Here is a 20,153-nt window from a genome sequence, read left to right as displayed (position 1 = left end):
TCGTATCAAGTGCGGTCAAATGATCACTTATTCATTCACTGATCTGAGCCCATTAAATATAAGATGATGTCCAGTCACATTCTTTTCTATTTCTTTATTTGACACTGGATTTGTAAGGCAGTCTGAGGTTCTTGAAAAATATATTACTGAACTAAAGAAAATGGCAGAATATTTCATAGACTGTTTTATGTGACAATTATAAATAGGCCAATAGGCTATACAGACATGTTCTCAAAATCTCCCTTTTTATATCAAGATGCAAGTTTAACCCATCAAAAATATCCATCAAGGAGTCAACTAGCTAATAATGTGATGTGCTATGGGAAATTGGGAATGATGGTGGCTGTACTCAGAATACAGAAGTTCAGATTATGAACCAGTGTTAAATGCATTCATGAATGCTACGGGGCCACTTTCATAAATGGACCTTATGGGAGCATAGAAAATAAAATGACAACTATGACAAACAAAACCAAATATGTGACTTCACTACAGTTTCATTGGTGTTTGTAGGCTTATACTGCCCCATATTTTCACAACTAAAGCTTTTGTTTTTATAACCAATATCCAATACAAACCTAATCATTTTTAAGTTAGAGTAATGCATACTGGCTTAACGGAACGACAAACCAAACACAAACACCACAAATATTAACAGCAATTTCTTGTAAAACAAAAAAACTTAAAATTCAGTTATTAATAATGAGCTATTTCAATGTTATGAATGTGATTGTCGCAATCTCCAAAGTTCAGTATTTATAGTTTGTAGTGTAGTAGCAGAAATATCTAACACCAGATGATCATGTTCAAACACTAAAGGCTAATTCATACTTTATTGCTTGAGACAGACACAGGTAACATTTTATACATTTCAGTTAACTCTCAACAAAGATGACCCTAACTAGTGTCAAAAGCCGAGGCTTAGGCTATTGAAACAAGTTTTGACAAAGTATAAATTAGCCTTTAGACATAACATTTCATTAAACAGTTTTGGATCACCTTCCACATATCATTATTCATTACGCATACTCGAGAAGTTATGAACAAAATTGTGATTACTGATACAGGTGTTAACTCCATTGGATTGGCCGATAGTGTAACTACCATGGCCATAACTGAATAGTTGTGCTGCATAATAGGTGACAATACTACATTATAACCATACTGGATGTATTTCTGTGCCAATACAATTAAAACATGTAATAATTATTAAATAGACACTCGAGTGCAAACGTCACTTAAGTCTCTCTTCATGAAAATTAGTTTTCCACGACTGATTTCATTGCCTATTCATTTCTGTACATAGTTTTAGTACATGGATACTAATCTCCCTGGGATTTACCAAATATTATATACGGCCAACTATGGACAATACACAACTATGGACAATACACAACTATGGACATACAACAGACTGGCCATAAAACACACAATTCAGTATGTTCTGTTGACAACAGAATGCTTTTTAGGCAGACAATATCAATAGCCATAATTATATGCTCTATAGAGAACCTATGCCAATTCTAAATATATGTAACTCTTGAGACATTTTAGTATGTTGTATTCTGTAGAAAATATATTCATATTTAGGTATCAAAATTAAGAGCTTATGTGCAGTGCAAGCTTTCGGCCCAGCCCCAAGGGGTATAACATCTGGTATCTCCAGTACACTCACTTTGGACATGTTTTTGCTCATCGTCACCTAGAAAAATATACCACTAAGAATTTCTCAAGACATAATTAGTCAGCAAATGTAAAGTTGATTCTGACATCCAGCAGAGGGCAGTCTAAATTCATATAAACCTGAACAAGGATTCTGTGTGGGCAGAAAATCAGTTACTGCCACCATATTTGTTCAGTTAAATCTATTCGATGGGGGGAGATCTGTATCAGTGCTGATGTGAGTACATGAACAAAAATATATATTCAAAAGTCTCTTTCTAGCTTTTTAATCTCTCTTTTATGCTCAGACATTCTGCACATCTAATTCTGTGTATTCAAACACGCACGCATGCATGCCGAACACACACACACACACACACACACACACACACACACACACACACACACACACACACACACACACACACACACACACACACACACACACACACACACACACACACACACACACACACACACACACACACACACACACACACACACACACACACACACACACACACACACACACACACACACACACACACACACACACACACACACACACACACACACACACACACACACACAGGTGTGTACGCTCACGCATGCATACAGAAACATACAAGTGCATACATAAACACATGCAAACAGTTACTTCAAGAAAACAAAAGAGCATAAGGATCTCCACAGAGTAAATGCATATACTGTAGCTGTACAGAGGAAATTGACTATCTTGGATTCCATTTCGTGCTATAGTCAATATGCATAGAAAAGTCACAAATACAACAATAAAGCTTTCATAACAGATCCAAAATTAACATCACATGCCAATTTCAGACATTGCTTTTACAATTTTATGTGAAATGTAAAAATAAATGCGCATCTTAGTTTTTATTTTGTTGCAAATGACAATCAAATGACCTGTCTTATTATTATTTATTGTTTTACCATTTCACAGCAAACCCTGACTATGCTACAGAGGCAAGAGTACCAGACTTGGACACTGGATGCCTTTATGATCCTTCATACCTCAAGTTATGATTATGTGTAAGAGACCATTAAAACAAAACCAAGTCGGCATTTACAGATGATCATGTGGAAATATGGGTCACACTGTAGTCTCACTCTTCCACAAGCCACTTTTCATGCCAACAGAGCTCTGGGAATGGTCTGTGCCGCTTGTATCCTGCTCCGGCTCTATCACTGAGTTTTTCAGCGTGCCATTAGGGGCGGCAGCAGCGGCCCCTGGCACAGTGGCAGTGACACTGTTGAGAGGGTATGAGCACCGCTTAGCGTCTCGCTCCACAGCCGCTGCCAGTTTCAAATTGTCTCTGCTGGCGCATCGTCTCTGGGCACCGTGACCGTGCATGGCCACCCTGCTGGCCATCGAGGGTGGCAGGGGAAAGGGCTTACGGCTTCCACTGCTGCCCCCGTCACTTCCCTCTGATGGGCTAGTAGCCACTGTCTCACCAATTCGCCTACCATTAGTTAGAGGGCTGGCCTGGCTCTCTGAGAGGCTGTGATGGATGCTGCCATTCTCACTTGTGGCCTGTTTGTGAACGGTGAGGTGCTCTACGCCTGTAGGTCCTAATGCTCCCAAGCTGCCCCCTCCTCCAGCGGCCCTCAGGGCCTTGAGACGATAATGACCTCTGCCCTCGCCCCGATGATAATACTGGCTACTCCCTTGCTTAGTTCTGCTACTCACCTTCCTTCTCTGGGGCTGCACTGGGGCGACAGAGTTTATGGTAGGCAGGTGGTTGTTTGTTGGCTTGTTGACACGGTCAATGCCGTTGCTCGTGTTGGTGCTCATAGGGGCACGGGAGGTGTTGTTGGGATTATCCTGCGCCACCTGCAGTAGGTTGGTGAGCTTGCAGGGCCCGGGGCCCACGCTGCTGACTCCACTGGGTGTGGATGACGATCTGGCTGATGAGGAGTTGTGGGAGTCACCTGGAGGATGGCAGCTTATGAACAGTTGGTGAGGTGATCCCTGCTCAGAAGTTTGCACTCCACTCCCAGTGGTGCATGTGTGTGCGTAGGTAGAAACGGGCTGCGAGCGGCGGTAGCCTCGGCAGCACCCGAGCCACGAGGCCTGCACATCCAGACGTCGGAAGCAGTGGTGCACGACCAAGAACACCCCCAGTACTGTGGCTGCCACTCCATAGAGACAACTGAACAACAGACCAGTGTGCCCGGTTAGCCACATGGCCAAGGCACCGCAGCACCACAAAGCCAGGAACAGGAACTGGGTGGCCACCAGCACCATGAACTGTAGCCTCAGGGAGTACTGGTCCTCTGGTGGCATGACTGGGTTTATAGTGCCCACCGCTGAGTCTGTGGACAGGAGACTGGTGCTTCCTGCCAGCGCGGGCTGGCTCTCAGGCGCAGGGACGGACAGGGAGGGTCCTGTACATTCTTTGTCCACTCGGTGCTTCAGGCGAAACACAGTGCACAGGAAGTAGATCCAGGTCACCAACACCACCAGGCCTGCAGGGACAAAGAAAGCTCCCAGACTGGGGCGCCACACCAGCCAGCAGCTGTAAGAGGCAGTAAAGAAGTCAGAAGGGTCAGTACAAAACGAATGAATGAATGAAAGAATCTCTGTGTACGCAACACATCACAAAACAATATTCAGTTCGGTACGAAACAAAATGGCTCAAGGGTAAAAAGAGAAGCACTCACTAAGGGCTGTTGTCTCCATAGTTATTGATATTGACAGCTGCAGTGATCCCACATATAATAAGAGGAACTCCACCAGCAATCAAATAGAACCTAGAGAAATAGAGGAAAAACATTTAGGCCAAAACCGGAAATCCCAGCAATGAATTTCTGAGTGGCTCACTCGTCACAAATGAAAAGTGCGCAATGTCATTTCTTGTTTATTCTGCAGGATGCCGAAAGTTTTCTGGCAGCTATTATTGTTTTGGAAGTGTCCCTGTCCGTGTTCGTTTCCTCTTTGAGTTTCTACTCCCTGTGGCCATTTTTAATCATAACAAGGCTCTGTGTTCTTTCTCTTTCTGAACTGATGGACTGTTACAAGGGCCTCAGTGAGTGAGTGTGATCTTCACACTCACTCACTGGGGGGGTAGTTCAGCTGCAATGAAGGCCTGACCCCATGTGGCTGAGTAGGCGACAGGGTGGTGGCTGGAAGACCAATGAGGTCAGCAGTACAGTGTATGAACACAGATCCAGGAACATGGGGGCAGGGAGACCACAGAAAAAGGAGACAGAGTTAAGGGAGACAGTGTGCCCCCTCTAATACCCTGCTCAGATTTACGACAGACCCCTCAACCTCCGTTATGTTGGCCTCATACATTCCTTGCCACCCCTGCACTGAGAACTCGGTGTGCATCACTGCGTTTAGCTTCTTTGTGCCTTACAGCATTGCTCTACTGTTGTTAACCTCCAAGGTTTCCTGCAAACAGAGGCGCTTTGGTTGCTCTACACAATGACCGTCTTTGATGGGTGCACTTTGGGTGGCCGTGCACACAAAAAACTCCCTCATCTGTCAAACATAATCCTTACTGACAGCAAAATGACAACCTCCTGACGGTTTGACCGAAGGTGAGTTGTGGTTCGCCATGATGACATCACTGACCTGAGCATAGGTCGCTGAGTAGGCGGAGCGGGAGACTCTCCCTCTGGTAGTCGTGGTATTCTCCACACTGCCTCTTTGTAGATGACCCTGCCGCTAACTCCAATCCACAGCAGAGTGGACAGGGAGGAATAGTGGAGAACGATGCCCACCTGGCACAGATTACAAACGTGGGATCAGACATCCAATCCCACACACAAACAGTAGCATGAAACATGATGGGAAAAAAAGTGAGGGTCTCTTACTGCCTGGCACACTACTGGGTAGCTGGTCAAGCTAATGCCTCCTGCATAGATGGCTGTTGTCATGGCAATGTGGAAGCATGTGTTGAGTAATGTGTGCCAGCTTTTTCTTGATATGCGTATGGAGCTGCATGGTTTAAGGGAAAAACATTTACAAAAACAACAATGGTGTGGTATAGATCTGAACAGCTGTAACACGCTCATGGACAAATGTGGACGCACGCACGCACGCACACCACACACACACACACACACACACACACACACACACACACACACACACACACACACACACACACACACACACACACACACACACACACACACACACACACACACACACACACACACACACACACACACACACACACACACACACACACACACACACACACACACACACACACACACACACACACACACACACACACACACACACACAGTACCTGTGGTGCAGTATGTGTGTGATGATAATTGTAAACAGGCACAAGAGGAGCACTGCAGTACAGGCATAGACCACAGGGTGGAGAACCCTCACTGAGACGGGGAGAGAGTTTGGAAAGTCTGGCACCTCCTGAAGCACAAGAAAGATTAAAGCAACAAACAAAAGTTTGAGTTGGTCGAGTTCTCATAGAACATACACAAATTATGATTCTGTGCAACATGATAACAGAACAGACACTATATATGGCTGACATACATGGAGCACTGCGTAGTTGCTAAGTTGGGAGCAGCGCAAAGTGGATGTGCTGCTGTCAGTATAGACCAGCTGACAGCCCTCTTGACTCCAGCTGCCCTGCCTCTCCAGTGCCCTGAGGCTCCACTGGGCAGCCACTGGATCGGTGCCAGGAGACAAGTGGCGCAGAGACACCCAGATGGGCTCCGAATGATTCCACATGCTGCATCCATCTGCCACAGAGAGGAGGGGAAATTACCCATATTAAATTCTATGAACCCATGCTAATTATTCAGCATCTGACTGAATTAGACATGTATATCTGACCTTTATTCATACAGGGAAACTTGGTACTGCATTGATGCTCTTTTAAAATAATGCCCTGCCTCACATCTATACTGTAGAGTTGTTTATTCACATCTGGGAGTTGCACAATGGTGATAGCATGCCTTTCTCAAAGACATACTACAGAGTTTGTTAGAGAGCATTTCTCATTCACTTAACTTGTTTTTCTCCTGACAATCCAGGGATTATAATGACCTTCTGACCCTAAACTTACATGTCTCCTCATCCGTATCGGCTATCACCATGGTATAATCAATTATTGGGCATAAATGTCACAGTGAACATTGTAGTGTGTTCATGCATCCAGAGTGAGAGGTTTCCATGGATTCAAGAGTGACAAATGTTCCTCACCCAGGCCTACAAAGATGACAGGGGTGTTGACGCTATGTCTCCGAGAGTGTTCCCCACCCATGCTTGAGTTCCCAGTCAATGGGAAGAAGCGGCCTGTCCGGAATGCTACAAACTGGAGTTTACAATCTGCAGGAGCATCAGGTGGGAAGAGAGAGGCTGGGAGAGTCACAGAGGCCAGGGCTATAGAGTTCTGGAGGAAGAGAGAACCATGGGATTGATTATATCACCACTCATAATTCAATGAGGTAGAACACTAGTTCCCTTTCATGGATTCTAATGCAGGTACAGCATGTTGCTATCACTATAATAATATACACACTATACACAACCACACTGTAAAGCACATTTCAAGTTAGATTTCTTACCGCATAAAATCACATAAAACCCCCCATATTTCACCACAAAATCAAGGATTTTAGCCCGCAAAATCAAGGACTTTAGCCCGCAAAATCAAGGATTTTAGCCCGCAAAATCAAGGATTTTAGCCTGCGTTTTCCTAACAACTGTCATTAACATTTTCAGATTCTTCTTTAAACATTCTTTGAATAGGTAAGAGTTCTATGACTGCCTTTCAAAGTTTTGGGCTATTGGGTAGGCAACCCAGCCTGGTGGAGATCTGCGCTCTGAGGAATGGGCATTTCTTTTCTTTTTTTCTTTTTTCCCCCCAATCAATTCTACATGGCTCAACCCTTCAACAACTCTTGCCTTCATGTTCTCATACATCGCAGGCAACACACTTGTGCTCAAATGTGATCCACTTGGCAACGTGGTTCTAGAATGCTGATTAACTGTTTAAATCCAGTGTTCTCCACCACTGAAAAGGGTTGCATTTGCGTTATTTCTTGAGCAGTGAGCACAGACTGTACAATTTTCTAGTATGTATGTATAGAGGGTATGCGCATGCATAAAGTGAATGGCAGATCGAGTGGCAAATCGAGTGTCAAAGTGAGTGGCAAAGTGAGTTTAATGTTGATTAAAGTAATTTAATGCAATCAAATATGACTTTTCTGTTTGGATGTATGGGCTGTCAAGGCCAGAAAGTAGTTTTTTGCCACTCAGTAGGCATTTCCGCATAACTTCCTGGTATGATGATGATGATGTCACGCGCATACCCTCTATACTGAATATGCACGCACGCACGCACGCACGCACGCACACACGCACGCACACACACACGCACAGATCTGATCTGGATCCTCTGGGGAGACACTGAGCCCCCAGGCATATCATTTATATTTGGTTAGCCAGGCCAAAATATTAGAGTAATATCTTTGCAAAAACAAGAATTTATTAAATCAATTAATTACCAGCTGTATTATTATTATCTGCCTCTGTGTCAGATTCAATATGACTTTATTCAGACCGTGGCCATCTTGACAGCAAGGTGCTAACTAGGTGCAACTTCCCATTGACAGCCCACACTTCCAAACAGAAAAGTGATTGTATTAAACAACGTCAAACTCACCAACATTGCAGCTGTACGAAAAGCTTGAATTATCCTCTTTCCATCTGCAAAGTGTTTCATAAAAATCCTGACATTTTCCAGACATGTTATGAGCTACTTTCTGTCAAGAAATTCCTTGTAGGTGATTATTTTTCTACAATCAGATAGGAGTTTTCTGTTTGGATTCATGGGCTGTCAATGGGAAGTTGCACCTAGTTAGCACCTTGCTGGCAAGATGGCCACGGTCTGAATAAAGTCAATTGCATAGCAGCTGGTAAAAAATGTCCATTTCATAATAATCATAACATTATGGTCAGCTGGTGACAAGGAGGTAACCTCACACTCATGGATGTGGAACAGCTACAGTAAGAGATGAGTGTTCTCTGCTCACCTTCAAGGGGAAGTTGTTCAGGGAGGTGTTATGTGTTCCTATGGTGCAGCGGAAGTGTAGCTGCTGCTCAGGGGACGACTCTGCCCCTTCCAGACTTGGGATGCCCATTAGGACTTCCCGACGCTGGTAAGCTGTGCAGCTTATACCTTTGAAGTGTGCTGGTCGAATCATGTAGGCCTCTATCACGATGTTCTTGGAAACCTGTGGATAATGGATATCAGTTTGATCAAAGTTAAATAAAACAGTTAAATATTTTGACTTTTCAAAGATAATCTGTATTATGGCATTTGGAATCTAATTTAGACAGACCAGGGAAGAGAGAGGAAACAAGAGACTGCAATATTCTGCTTCATTTTTATTTGCTATTTTGACCATGCATTATACAATATGTATATTTGACATATCTGACTTATTTTAATTTGTTCCGTCTATATTCTTGTTGTGTATTCTTGTATATTTACTACATTTGTGGCGTGACATTACAATTGAAGGGGGTGACATGCAACAAGGTGTGGCTGAGATTTGATTGTATCTACCATGGGAAGGTCCTGAGCATGGCTGTGGAGCTGAGGCCAGGCAAGTGTTTCCAGAGAGTAGACTATGGAGCTGCAGGCTCTCTTCTCCCTCTGGGCATGGGCCAGAATCTGGTCATCCACCTGCATAAGGTTGCTGCCCATCTCTACAAGCACCTGTGACAGCTGAAATAGATATACACATACCGTATAAACAAAGAGATATTAAAAAAAAACTTCAAATGGTTTCTATTCCTAATTAACTTTGAGAACGTAAATAATAAGTAGCTATACTAAGTCAATTCTGTATTGTTTCAAGAGCCAATGACATATCATGCTTTGTTTTATTTGCTTATTTTATGTGTATTTAAATGACGTTCCTACTACAAGGATCTCAGTCTAGTGTTTATTTAGCTGTAGAAAGTTGAGGGACATCAGTACACTGAACCGCAATCCATGCATTTATTTCTTCCAGGATTCCAGGACTACTGACAGGATAGACTACTGACAGGATAGACTACTGACAGGATAGACTACTGACAGGATAGACTACTGCAATTCACTCTACAGGATAGACTACTGCAATTCACTCTACAGGATAGACTACTGCAATTCACTCTACACCAGGATAGACTACTGCAATTCACTCTACACCAGGATAGACTACTGCAATTCACTCTACACCAGGATAGACTACTGCAATTCACTCTACACCAGGATAGACTACTGCAATTCACTCTACACCAGGATAGACTACTGCAATTCACTCTACACCAGGATAGACTACTGCAATTCACTCTACAGGATAGACTACTGCAATTCACTCTACAGGATAGACTACTGCAATTCACTCTACAGGATAGACTACTGCAATTCACTCTACATTTATTTCTTCCAGGATAGACTACTGCAATTCACTCTACATTGGCATTCAACATTCTGCAATTAGACGACTGCAACTGGTCCAGAACGCGGCTGCTCGCTTACTAACTGGTACAAAAAAGAGAGAACACATAACCCCCGTGCTGGCCTCCCTTCACTGGCTCCCGGTTTCTTTTAGAATCGATTTTAAAGTCCTCTTATTTACTTTTAAATGTTTAAATGGGCTGGCCCCCCGAGTATCTCTCCGAGCTCGTGAAACCCTACACGCCGGCTAGAGCTCTGCGCTCCGCTGATCAGGTACTGCTAGAGGGCCGAATAACCAAGAAGAGCACTAGGGGCGCACGCTCTTTCGCGGCTGCAGCTCCTAGGCTCTGGAAGAGCTTGCCCCTTTATATTCGATCTGCCCCATCTATTAATGTTTTTAAGTCTCACCTTAAGACTCATCTTCTCCCTGGCTTTCAATCCCTCTTTAGTCTTGAGTCCATTTTAGGTTTTGCTTTATCTTAGCTCTTTTTTGTTTTGCTTATTTTGACCTTTCATGCTTATATTTTTGTCATAATTTCTGATTGTGTTTTCTCGTTTACATTCTGTGTTCTCTTGCTTGTCTATGTTTTGCCACTGATCTGTACAGCACTTTGGTCAACCTTGGTTGTTTTAAAACGTGCTTTATAAATAAAGTTTGATTTGATTTGATTTTGAAACATACCTCACACATTGAAAATAATTATAAATAATTATAAACGGTAAATACATATACATATAGATATTTAAAGTCACACCTCTCGAAGCTGCTTGACATATTCCATGAATTTCTCCATCATCTGGGCTACATACAGCACATCCACAGAGTCAGTGAAGCCTGCTGCCTCTAGTGTGTATGAGCGCACCTGATGCGCCACAGTGACTGCATTAGATGCATTGATGGGCCTCTGAAATACAGAAGCAAAGATTTGAGGAAGCAATATGCAAGATCCACCTATTCATGCCACCCAATTTAAACTGTGCAGTAATAATTAAAACTGAGATATACGCAATATAATAATCAGAAGTAGTAGATTTACAGCACGTTACATGCTCATAATATTGGCAAACACTGGATATATGACAGATGTGTGTATGTGTGCGTGCGACCGTGCGTGCGCGCACATGAGTGCGTGCGCACAAAAATAAAGCTACTTTCTGAGTACACTGCGAGTGTTGCTGAAATTTGTTGTCTCCAGTTCTCCTGACTTTATCATGCACCTTAAGTGGACCAGAAGCCCTACTTCAACCTTTAACAGTAATACTGACCAGAATGAAAGTGTGTAGGACACGGGTGATGCCGTTGGTATAGTGACAGTTGGTGTAGTCACCTTCCTGCCATTTTCCTGAGCGGTCACAGTAACGGGAAGCCTTCTTCTGCTCCATACCTCCATCCACAGACAGGGAGGGGTAACGCAGCTGCAGGCAGTACTGGTGGGACACAATGCCTGCCAGGGTCCTTGGCCACCTGGGAAGTAAACAGCAGGGTTTAATATAAAAAGCAATACCGCTCTTTCGGGAGCATAATAATAGTTACTGTAACTCAGTAGTTCTCAAAGTTAAAGGGTCCCAGGGGGTCCCCGGCCAGCAAAATGAGATAATATATAGTCAAATCTAAATTGGTTGTGGATCTGCATTTTTTGCTTTAAAACCTGGCCCAAAACATTTTCAGATGGGTTGGGGGGCGGGGTAGGGGGGGGGGCATCCACAGCTTACATATATTTTAATTTGAGGGTCCTGGACATGAAAAGGTTTGAGAAGCACTGCTGTAACTTACCTGAACTCTCCCCGGTTGTTGACAACTTTGTCCTCTGGACAGAAGGAGGCGCTGTTCTCCAGTACCACTATTTCAACACTGCGAGAAGTATTACCCCGCCCAGTAGTCACCATACACTCCCACTCTCCGCTGGCCTCCACATGCACATTGAATAGGATGAGCTCACTGCCAGTAAAGGAGATAGACAGGCCATTATTTATACATTGCAACCACATAATCTTTCAAGCATCTGAATGAATTAAACTGTTCGTCTTCAAAGCATCAGTTTGCTCAATGTGCAATGCTTTGTAAATTAATATTGACTGAAAAATATTTGAGTGTTGAATAGAATGGAAAGCAATGGGTCATTGAATGAATCACATCAATGTCTGAACTCTGAACAAAATGCAGGCCAAAGAGTGAAAACCGACCTCTGTAGTGTCTAGCGAGTCTCTAATAACTTTGGCTAACCTGGTGATGAAGGTGCAGTCATGCACTACACTGTTCTCCAACTGGATTCCCATCTCTGGGTTTGATGTCACCAGCTGACCGTTGTGACGCCAGTGCAAAGTGGTGCTTCTGTCCACCAAGGCAGAGGTGCAGTGGAAGGGCAGCCGGTCCCCTTTGAACACGACCTGGCGCTGCGATGGCAGCAGGGACAGGGTGTGCAGCTCCAGAGGACCATCTGAATAACGGACGCAGGAAAAAGAAGATGAGGCCGCTGCTCCATCATTCTGGCAAATTTATATGCTACTCTCTCATTATTTAACCTTGGTTAAAATGGAAGCTAAATGGAAGTATTTGGATGTAGACAGCATCAATTCATAAGGGCAAACCACAGGATTAGCCAACGACACAGCACGCTGATGCTTTTGGAAATACATCCCTACTGAAATGACAAGATTCATTGCAGCCTTATTTTGGTTTACTATTCCTTCAAAACGGGGAACATCTTGAGATGATGTTGCTGTGAGTGCACAGGCTTTGTCATTCATAAACTCAAATTTCCTGAGTGTTGGAAGTAAAGAGTGGTGAACCACCTCATCCATATGCATTGAGCTTTCTACTAGCCAGGCTCCTACCACAGCTCAGCTGGCTCTCCTTCAGTCCACGCAGGGGCTTTCCACGCAGGCTCCTTGGATAGGCACAGAGGGTCTCATCCCCTAACCGGGCAGAGCTGGTGCGGAAGAACCCCGGCACCCAGCGCAATCCACAGTCACATGACAGGAAGTCTGAGTTGAAGTTCCTGGTGAGAGAAGGGAGGATGGTGATTTATCATGCTAGATAACAAGGGGGATGTATACTTTCACTCTGATGGCAAAACGATAAGAGCTCTTTGGACAAGACACATTAGTACCTACAGTATCTGAAATATAGTGTATATAGTGTATACTGTATCCATTATAGGCTCAGCATATTACATATGGCAAAATAATGTTCACTGCTTAAAGGCCCAACACTCAACTGTTATTTATTGCAAACTGTTGAAACATAGTCATCCCGCCACTGGTTTTGTTTACATAGGGATTTATTGGATTGAAGATTTGTTTTCACTCTAAAATGTATGGGGTTTTGATGAAGGGGGCTGATGTGACGGATAAACATGACATTCATATTTTATTTTAAGGCTGTATAAAGGTTACTTACATTTGTAATGTTTAATAAACACCACAGGCTTTTTACATGAGATTTGTTATTAGTATTTTTCCTCATGGAAAAGGATAATACAGAGTTAACAAAGTATTTGAGCACACTGAATGTCCAGTACTCACACTTGCTTGAGGGAAGGCAGCTCCTGGAACACACCTGGATCCAAAGTAGATATAATGTTGCCAGAGAGAATCCTAGCAAACGGGAATATGCCAACAATTCAACTGGGTACTTACTACTTACCCCACAATGCAAACAGTGTACTGTTTTTATAGTCAGTGTGTATATCTTTCCTATCTGTCTCTTACAGTTTGGTGAGATTTGTCAGTCCCTGGAACATTTCTGGAGTCAAGCAGCCAATGCGGTTGTTGGACAGATCACTAAAAGGTGTGAAAAGACAAGGAGAAGGGCACAGATTTGGTGGTTATTTTTAAACTATTGTCAAGCTGACTGGTTTCAATCAATCAATCACATATCTGTGATATCTTGACACTTTGGATTATGGTGTTTTTCTTGTGCGTCAGTCTTTTCTAGATATGTGAAGTAATTTAACACATCAACACGATCACATTAGGAAACATACAATGGATATTAAGGTCAAACATATAGTAAAGTAATGTTATGTATCACCATTAGGTAACTAGTTACATATGTACTATACATATTCAAACAATGTAAGTCACAAAACGTGACTGTTATTGTTATAAATCTTATAAGAGCGGGCTTACTGTTGCGTATACAAACACTACAGACACCAAGCTAGATATTCAAACATTCAACTACAAATCAACAATTAATCATAAGATTGTATCCTTGTTTTGTTTTTATGTCAAAATATCAAAATAACAACAAGGACATAGTCTCGTGATTAAATGCTGTTAGTTATATTAAAATTAATATCAAATGACAACATTTAATTATTTACATTGTTTGTAAATATCAACGGTAGAGTGGCTGGATGGTAACCGCAAGGTTGCCAGTTTGAACCCGGGCTCACCCAGAGTTAGTGTCGAAGTGTCCTTGAGCAAGACACTGAACCCCTAATTGCTCCTGATGTGCTGGTTGGTGCCTTGCATGGTTTCTGCTGCCATCAGTGTATGAATGTGTGTGTGAATCTATGTAAAGCGCCTTGGATAAAGGCGCTATATACATTTACCATTTACCATTTTGTACACGTAATATATGTATATAATATATATGTGCAACTAGTAACTATGCTATTTATGACGTTATGTGGATTAGGTCTGCATATAATCCCACATTTTACAATGCAATACAAGATTCAGTTCATAGTACATACCATACCATATCCCTAACTAAATACTATACTATAAATATCACAAAATAAACACGACTATAGCCCCCTGTCAGTTTCCTTTATCACTAGTTGATGAGGAACCTTTGCAAAAGCTTATCAGCAGTGGAGTAAAAGCAAGGCCCCTGTTCTGTTCTCTTTGACTATGAGTGTGATGTATTGCCACAGCCAGAGAGGGATGTGCTCTGCTGCCTGTCTGACACTATCCAGCAGAGAACTGTGCAAAGCATGTGTTTATCTCGCCCCCTGTTTGTTTTGAGAAGCCCCAGACCTTGCAGGGAAAACACAAGTAGAGGGAGGAGGGGTGGGTGGGCGAGTGAGGGGATGGGGAGTGTCACGCGGCAGAGAGGCGAAGAGGACGAGCACCCGGCCATTCCGTGACCAGACCACTGTCCGAGAACACAATGAGCGAGCAGCGAGTGGTTGCAAACTGCTGCCCTGTCACATCCAATGACATGAGAGAAGCCTCGCCGTGGCCCTGAGGTTTGCGTGGCGACGTCGCAGGGCACCAGAGATGTCATCCCAGGACCCCACAAAGATCAACAAGAGACCAGGACAGAACAGTCAAGTGAATGCGAGCCAAACCTTTATGGTTACGCGAACACAAGGAGCTGGATATAATGCATGACATCTGCCATGAGTTGTCATAACAGTATGGGCTTTAGAACAATGTGAGGGGATACGTGGGCGCTGGTTCTTCCAACAACTACTGTGTGATTCTTAATGTGGCAAGCACCACAACCAGTGTTGTTGTTCAAAAACTGCACAGACTTCATCATCGGGTTCATACCAAACAAATGCATTCTAAATTCTCATGCTTGTGTTTATGATTTCTATTTATACATCTACTGCTATGTGTTTAGATTCTATCTGGTCGGTTATAGATGCATTCCAAACATACTGCTAATTCCCATAGTGCAGGGCTTGCTTGGCTGCATCTCAAATCTATGGTATCAGCGTTGCCCCCATGGCCACAGCAAAGAATGCACTCTCAGGTATTGTTTAAGTGAATTAAGTTAGCTTCTACTTACAGTTTCCTAAGCTCAGGCAGGCCATGGAATGCTCCAGGCATGACTGTGCTGATTAGGTTGTGCTTGAGGTCCCTGTGGAGAGAGAAAACACCAGGTCAATAAAATAATGTTAACTTCCCAATACATGGATCCATGACATAGGCGGTAGGCACACTTGGACTTCAAGAGGCCCCTTCAAGTGAAAATGATGGGGAGTGGATACATATGCCCCGAACATGGCTACACGAGTAGGACCCAGCGGGATATTTTCTGCCTACAGATAAGAAATCTTACCCCATCAGCCACCTGGGTTTAGGCTAGCAAAGATACAAGAACTTGACCAAGGAAAATATTGTTGGAATCTAAGGGGCTGCCTTCACGAGGACGTCGCGGGCTGTTCCCCGCCTAAGTTTTGTGAACGATATAAAACTTACTGCGTCTACATTGCGGTTATGTTAATTATGTACGACGTCCACTCGAGACCGGTAAACTGCTTCGTTTTCAAGATAAAGATGCAGTACACATGGCTGGCCTGCAGATGGCCATCAAAAAAAAGAAAAAGCTTCTAAAAGTTGTCTATATGAAAGCGTTGGTATTTCACACAGGTGTTGCCAAATAACTAATTATCTTGATCAGATGCGCATATGCGTCATATCAATTTAATGAGCAGAGCAGTGCTGCTTCTCTCTCTGAGTCTGCACACACTGACTGACCAGCTAAAGTGTATGCCTACTAAACCATAATATATGACAAACCTTGGATTAATTCTTCTGAAAAGAGCAGCAAGCACAAAGTAAGTGAGAGAGAGAGAGAGAGAGAGAGAGAGAGAGAGAGAGAGAGCGTGCGCACACCTTCTATTTTTTTAACACGCAGCATCTCTCTCTCTCTCTCTCTCTCTCTCTCTCTGTGACACAGACGCGGTCAATAATATATAGCATAAATAATAGGCCAAATATAACACTTTCCCTCTATCTGTGATCAGCTCCTCACACACAACTCCTCTCTCGTGCATGCCTGCTCAATCTCAGCAACTGTTTGCGTGCGTGCGGGCTGCAGATCGGCTATTTTTGGAGAAGAGATTTATAGACATTATGTGCAAATATAAAATAGCTGTGATACTTATATGTATCACAGCTATGTGAAATAAACCATTAACACTGGTTAGTTTGGAGGGGGCGAGGGGACTATGACATCACCGTTTCAGCAAATTAGGCGGCATTCGCTGTACACACGGAGACGTGAAAGTCGCGTCTCCAAACTTTCCCACTCTGGAAGGTAGTTTCAAAATTAGCCGTTAAAGTCCCCCAAAACGCCGTCTCCGTGTGACAAAAAGGGCAGATCGGCTAATTACTTGCCCGAGAAACACCGAATACGTCCTCGTCTGTACAGGCCCTAAGACAACTAGGGGTTCTGTTCGTTTGGTGCTTGCTTGAAAGTGGCCCATCCCACGATAAAGCTATTCTGGCTATTTCAAAACTATAAATATTAATTTCTTTAACCCCCTTTGAAGATCTAATTTCATACTCCCCACCACATTACACTCCACCCTCTCCCATGGCTGTGCCCACACCCATGTGTTAAACCGCTCAGCCAGATGACCCTCACCATCACCATCAGCAAACCTGCATGAGAGTTTTAACCTTGCAGAAATTGAGAAGAAGCCTTTTTCTTTATTGGCCAGGTGGGAATAACAAGGTTAAAGGAGGTCAGAAGACAAATGGCTATCAACCGGCAGGACAGAGCCCGACGTGGTCTGGAATGCGATCCGTGTTCCTACATAGCATGAAAAATGCTCCCACAGGACTGGCCACAGAGGAGGATTTCCTTACAGGAGCTTGCAGACATCAACACCATGGTTTACAACGGCTACATTTTCCTCCATTCCAGTCCTACCCAGTACGCCACTGTGGTAGGCAGTCCTGCTTGTGGAAAAGGGACTTTCTGCTCCTCTTTTCCACAACGAGTGATCTGACTTCAGTTTTTTCCCCCCCAACCATTCCGCCCTCACACCACGCGCACCATGCCTCAGACATCTCCTTACCCCATAAGCCTTGACGTCTGCCCATGCAAGAGATGAGCTATTTTGATCAAATCAGGGTACAAGAATCATTTTGTAAAATGTTTCCAGGAAAAAAAGAGAGGAAACATTGAGTGTGTGGTATGGCTGGAACACAGTCAGAATCAGGGGTTTTGGTGTTGGTCAGGACCTGTTTTAGTCAAACTTTTGGGGCCATCACTCATACCAGGATTATAGATGGGAGACATGTTATAATGATGGTGCAGCAGCTACCTGGCATCGGACCAGCAGGCTGAGGTCTGATGTGTTTGTCTTGAAGCAGACATCCTTGGACAGCCTTGGCTATAGCTCCTTGAGCTAATTCCAGAGCCTCTGACACAACATTTTGCAACACTTTAACAGCTCTTTATAGAGGTCAAAGGTTGCTATCTTGGCATTTCTGAATTGTTTGGTCAACACCGACATTTAAAATAGAGTAATGGCATAGCCTATACTGTAGCTAGCCTCGGTCCCAGCCTTACTCGCACGAAAAGAAAAGCCTGGTCACAACCTAAGGCAGAGAGTGTATCGGTGGAAGTGTCGGGCCGGAACATCCGTCAGATGTATTTGCCCAGGATACAATATTTTTTCGACCAATCACAACACTTGTTTCATTCACATAGAATGTAAACTGATCAAGTCAAGCGTCAACGTAATTTCCTTGAGCAGTACTTCCGCCAAAATGCCGCAACTTCCGCCGATTTTTTGAGTGGTGCAACCACTCCCTTATGGAGTTATGTGTGTGGGTGACTGGCTGGGTGGGTGCCTGCCTGGCTGGGTATGAGCACGAAAACAGCATGGTTGTTTTTCACCACCTTTTGTGTGTGTTTTTCACACACACACAAACACACACGCACATATTAACTGTATATATGATGATTTCAGGTGTGCCAGTACAGTACAGTGACAGTACAGTACAGTACAGTACAGTACAGTACAGTACAGTACAGTACAGTACAGTACAGTACAGTACAGTACAGTACAGTAGAGGGTACAGTAGACTCTACTGTACCCTCTACCGTGTGCCGGTCTCTCTACTGAGTAGAGGGACCGGCACACGGTAACTCTGTCATTTCTCAACCGTTTCGGACGTGGGGCGGCTCGCCGGAACCGGGCCGGCACCCTGGGTGCGTTGCTGTGGGTCTGGAACTCCCCCCCCACCCCCGGGAACCCCCACACGGAGTTGCACCACTCACTTCACACAGGTGTGATTTCTTTTTAATACACTCTACACTACAGCGTAGGTCTTGCCCAGTGTGTACTGTAGCAAGAGAGTGGGGTAAAGAGGAGTTAGTTGCATGTGGGGTAAAGAGAGTGGGGTAAAGAGGAGTTAGTTGCATCCGCAATGCTTTCATTGTGACTGTGAGCTTGTACTGTAGGCCGGCTATTTTCGACGTGTGACATCGTCGTGCAACAAAGTATGAATCGGGCTTGAGGATATCACTGAGCATGCATTGTGAGTCAATCTTCTGTGCCATGCATGGCTGTGTGTGTGTGCGTGTGCGTGTGCGTGTGCGTGTGTGTGTGTGTGCGTGTGTGCGTACGTGCGTGCGTGCGCCTTCCGGCGCTGTGTGCGTGTGTGCGGGCTTGCGCACATGCGTGTGTATTTGTGCATGTGTGTGTGTGACACCATGTAGCCCATTCTGATTGTATGCATGTGAGAGAGTAGCTGCATTGAATCTGTTGACCAGGGCGGAGAGAACAATGCTGCAGTTTCCGGACTGGCGTGTCCCGGGGCTCATTAGCACAGTGATGAAAGGCGGGGCACTGCCCACAACTTCCTCCCTCTGATGAACGTCTGTCTCTAACTCTGTTTCTTATTCTGTCTTTATCCCTCTCAGTGTTACACACATATCAACACTCGCCGTGCCACAAGACAAACAGTGGATGCACCCATAAATACTCCAGTCTCCAAAGGTGAACCCCTGGTCACTGTGTCAGTCTTCAAATAGCATACACTTGAAGCAACCAAACAGTATATATATGAACCACACTGCACTTCCTACAATCTGTCCTTTCATAAACAGCCTGTGAAACTATGTGTGTTTTAGCGCAGAGAATATTAACAGCCTGCCACTCTGATACACTCTCTTATCACCAAGCTGGGGAATGTGGAGGAGCTCACTAGAGTCAATAGGGCCCATGGAACGAATTCAAGCTCTTAATATGTAGCTATCTCCTGTAACTGCTTAACACTCAGGCCCGGCCTCTGTAGCTCCAGCCTAAACCTAGTTTTGTTCAAACT

General features: G+C 44.0%; 1 protein-coding gene across 3 annotated transcripts; it reads right to left on the bottom strand.

The window, feature by feature from the left end:
• Positions 1–85: 85 nt before the first annotated feature.
• Positions 86–16,682, bottom strand: adgra2 (adhesion G protein-coupled receptor A2). 3 transcript variants are annotated; one of them, XM_079515509.1, is made up of 18 exons: positions 16,608–16,682; positions 15,874–15,945; positions 13,836–13,907; positions 13,650–13,721; positions 12,960–13,123; positions 12,349–12,562; positions 11,899–12,063; positions 11,391–11,589; positions 10,880–11,029; positions 9,243–9,404; positions 8,707–8,907; positions 6,872–7,061; positions 6,200–6,408; positions 5,946–6,073; positions 5,503–5,626; positions 5,261–5,409; positions 4,345–4,434; positions 86–4,199 (listed from the first exon to the last, which is right to left on the bottom strand). In XM_079515509.1, the coding sequence occupies exons 2-18, from the start codon at positions 15,912–15,914 to the stop codon at positions 2,774–2,776; spliced, it is 3,756 nt and encodes a 1,251-aa protein (XP_079371635.1). In that variant the 5' UTR covers positions 15,915–15,945; positions 16,608–16,682; the 3' UTR covers positions 86–2,773. The 3 variants fall into 3 exon arrangements, with proteins under 3 accessions (XP_079371635.1, XP_079371634.1, XP_079371633.1); XM_079515508.1 differs by lacking the exon at positions 16,608–16,682 and adding an exon at positions 16,287–16,426; XM_079515507.1 differs by lacking the exon at positions 16,608–16,682 and adding an exon at positions 16,147–16,286.
• Between the last annotated feature and the right edge of the window lie 3,471 nt (positions 16,683–20,153).

This window comes from Electrona antarctica (assembly GCF_951216825.1).
Source record: "Electrona antarctica genome assembly, chromosome: 12".
Taxonomy (NCBI): domain Eukaryota; kingdom Metazoa; phylum Chordata; class Actinopteri; order Myctophiformes; family Myctophidae; genus Electrona; species Electrona antarctica.
The sequence above is the reverse complement of the archived record's forward strand: the minus strand, read 5'-3'. Positions and strand labels throughout refer to the sequence as shown.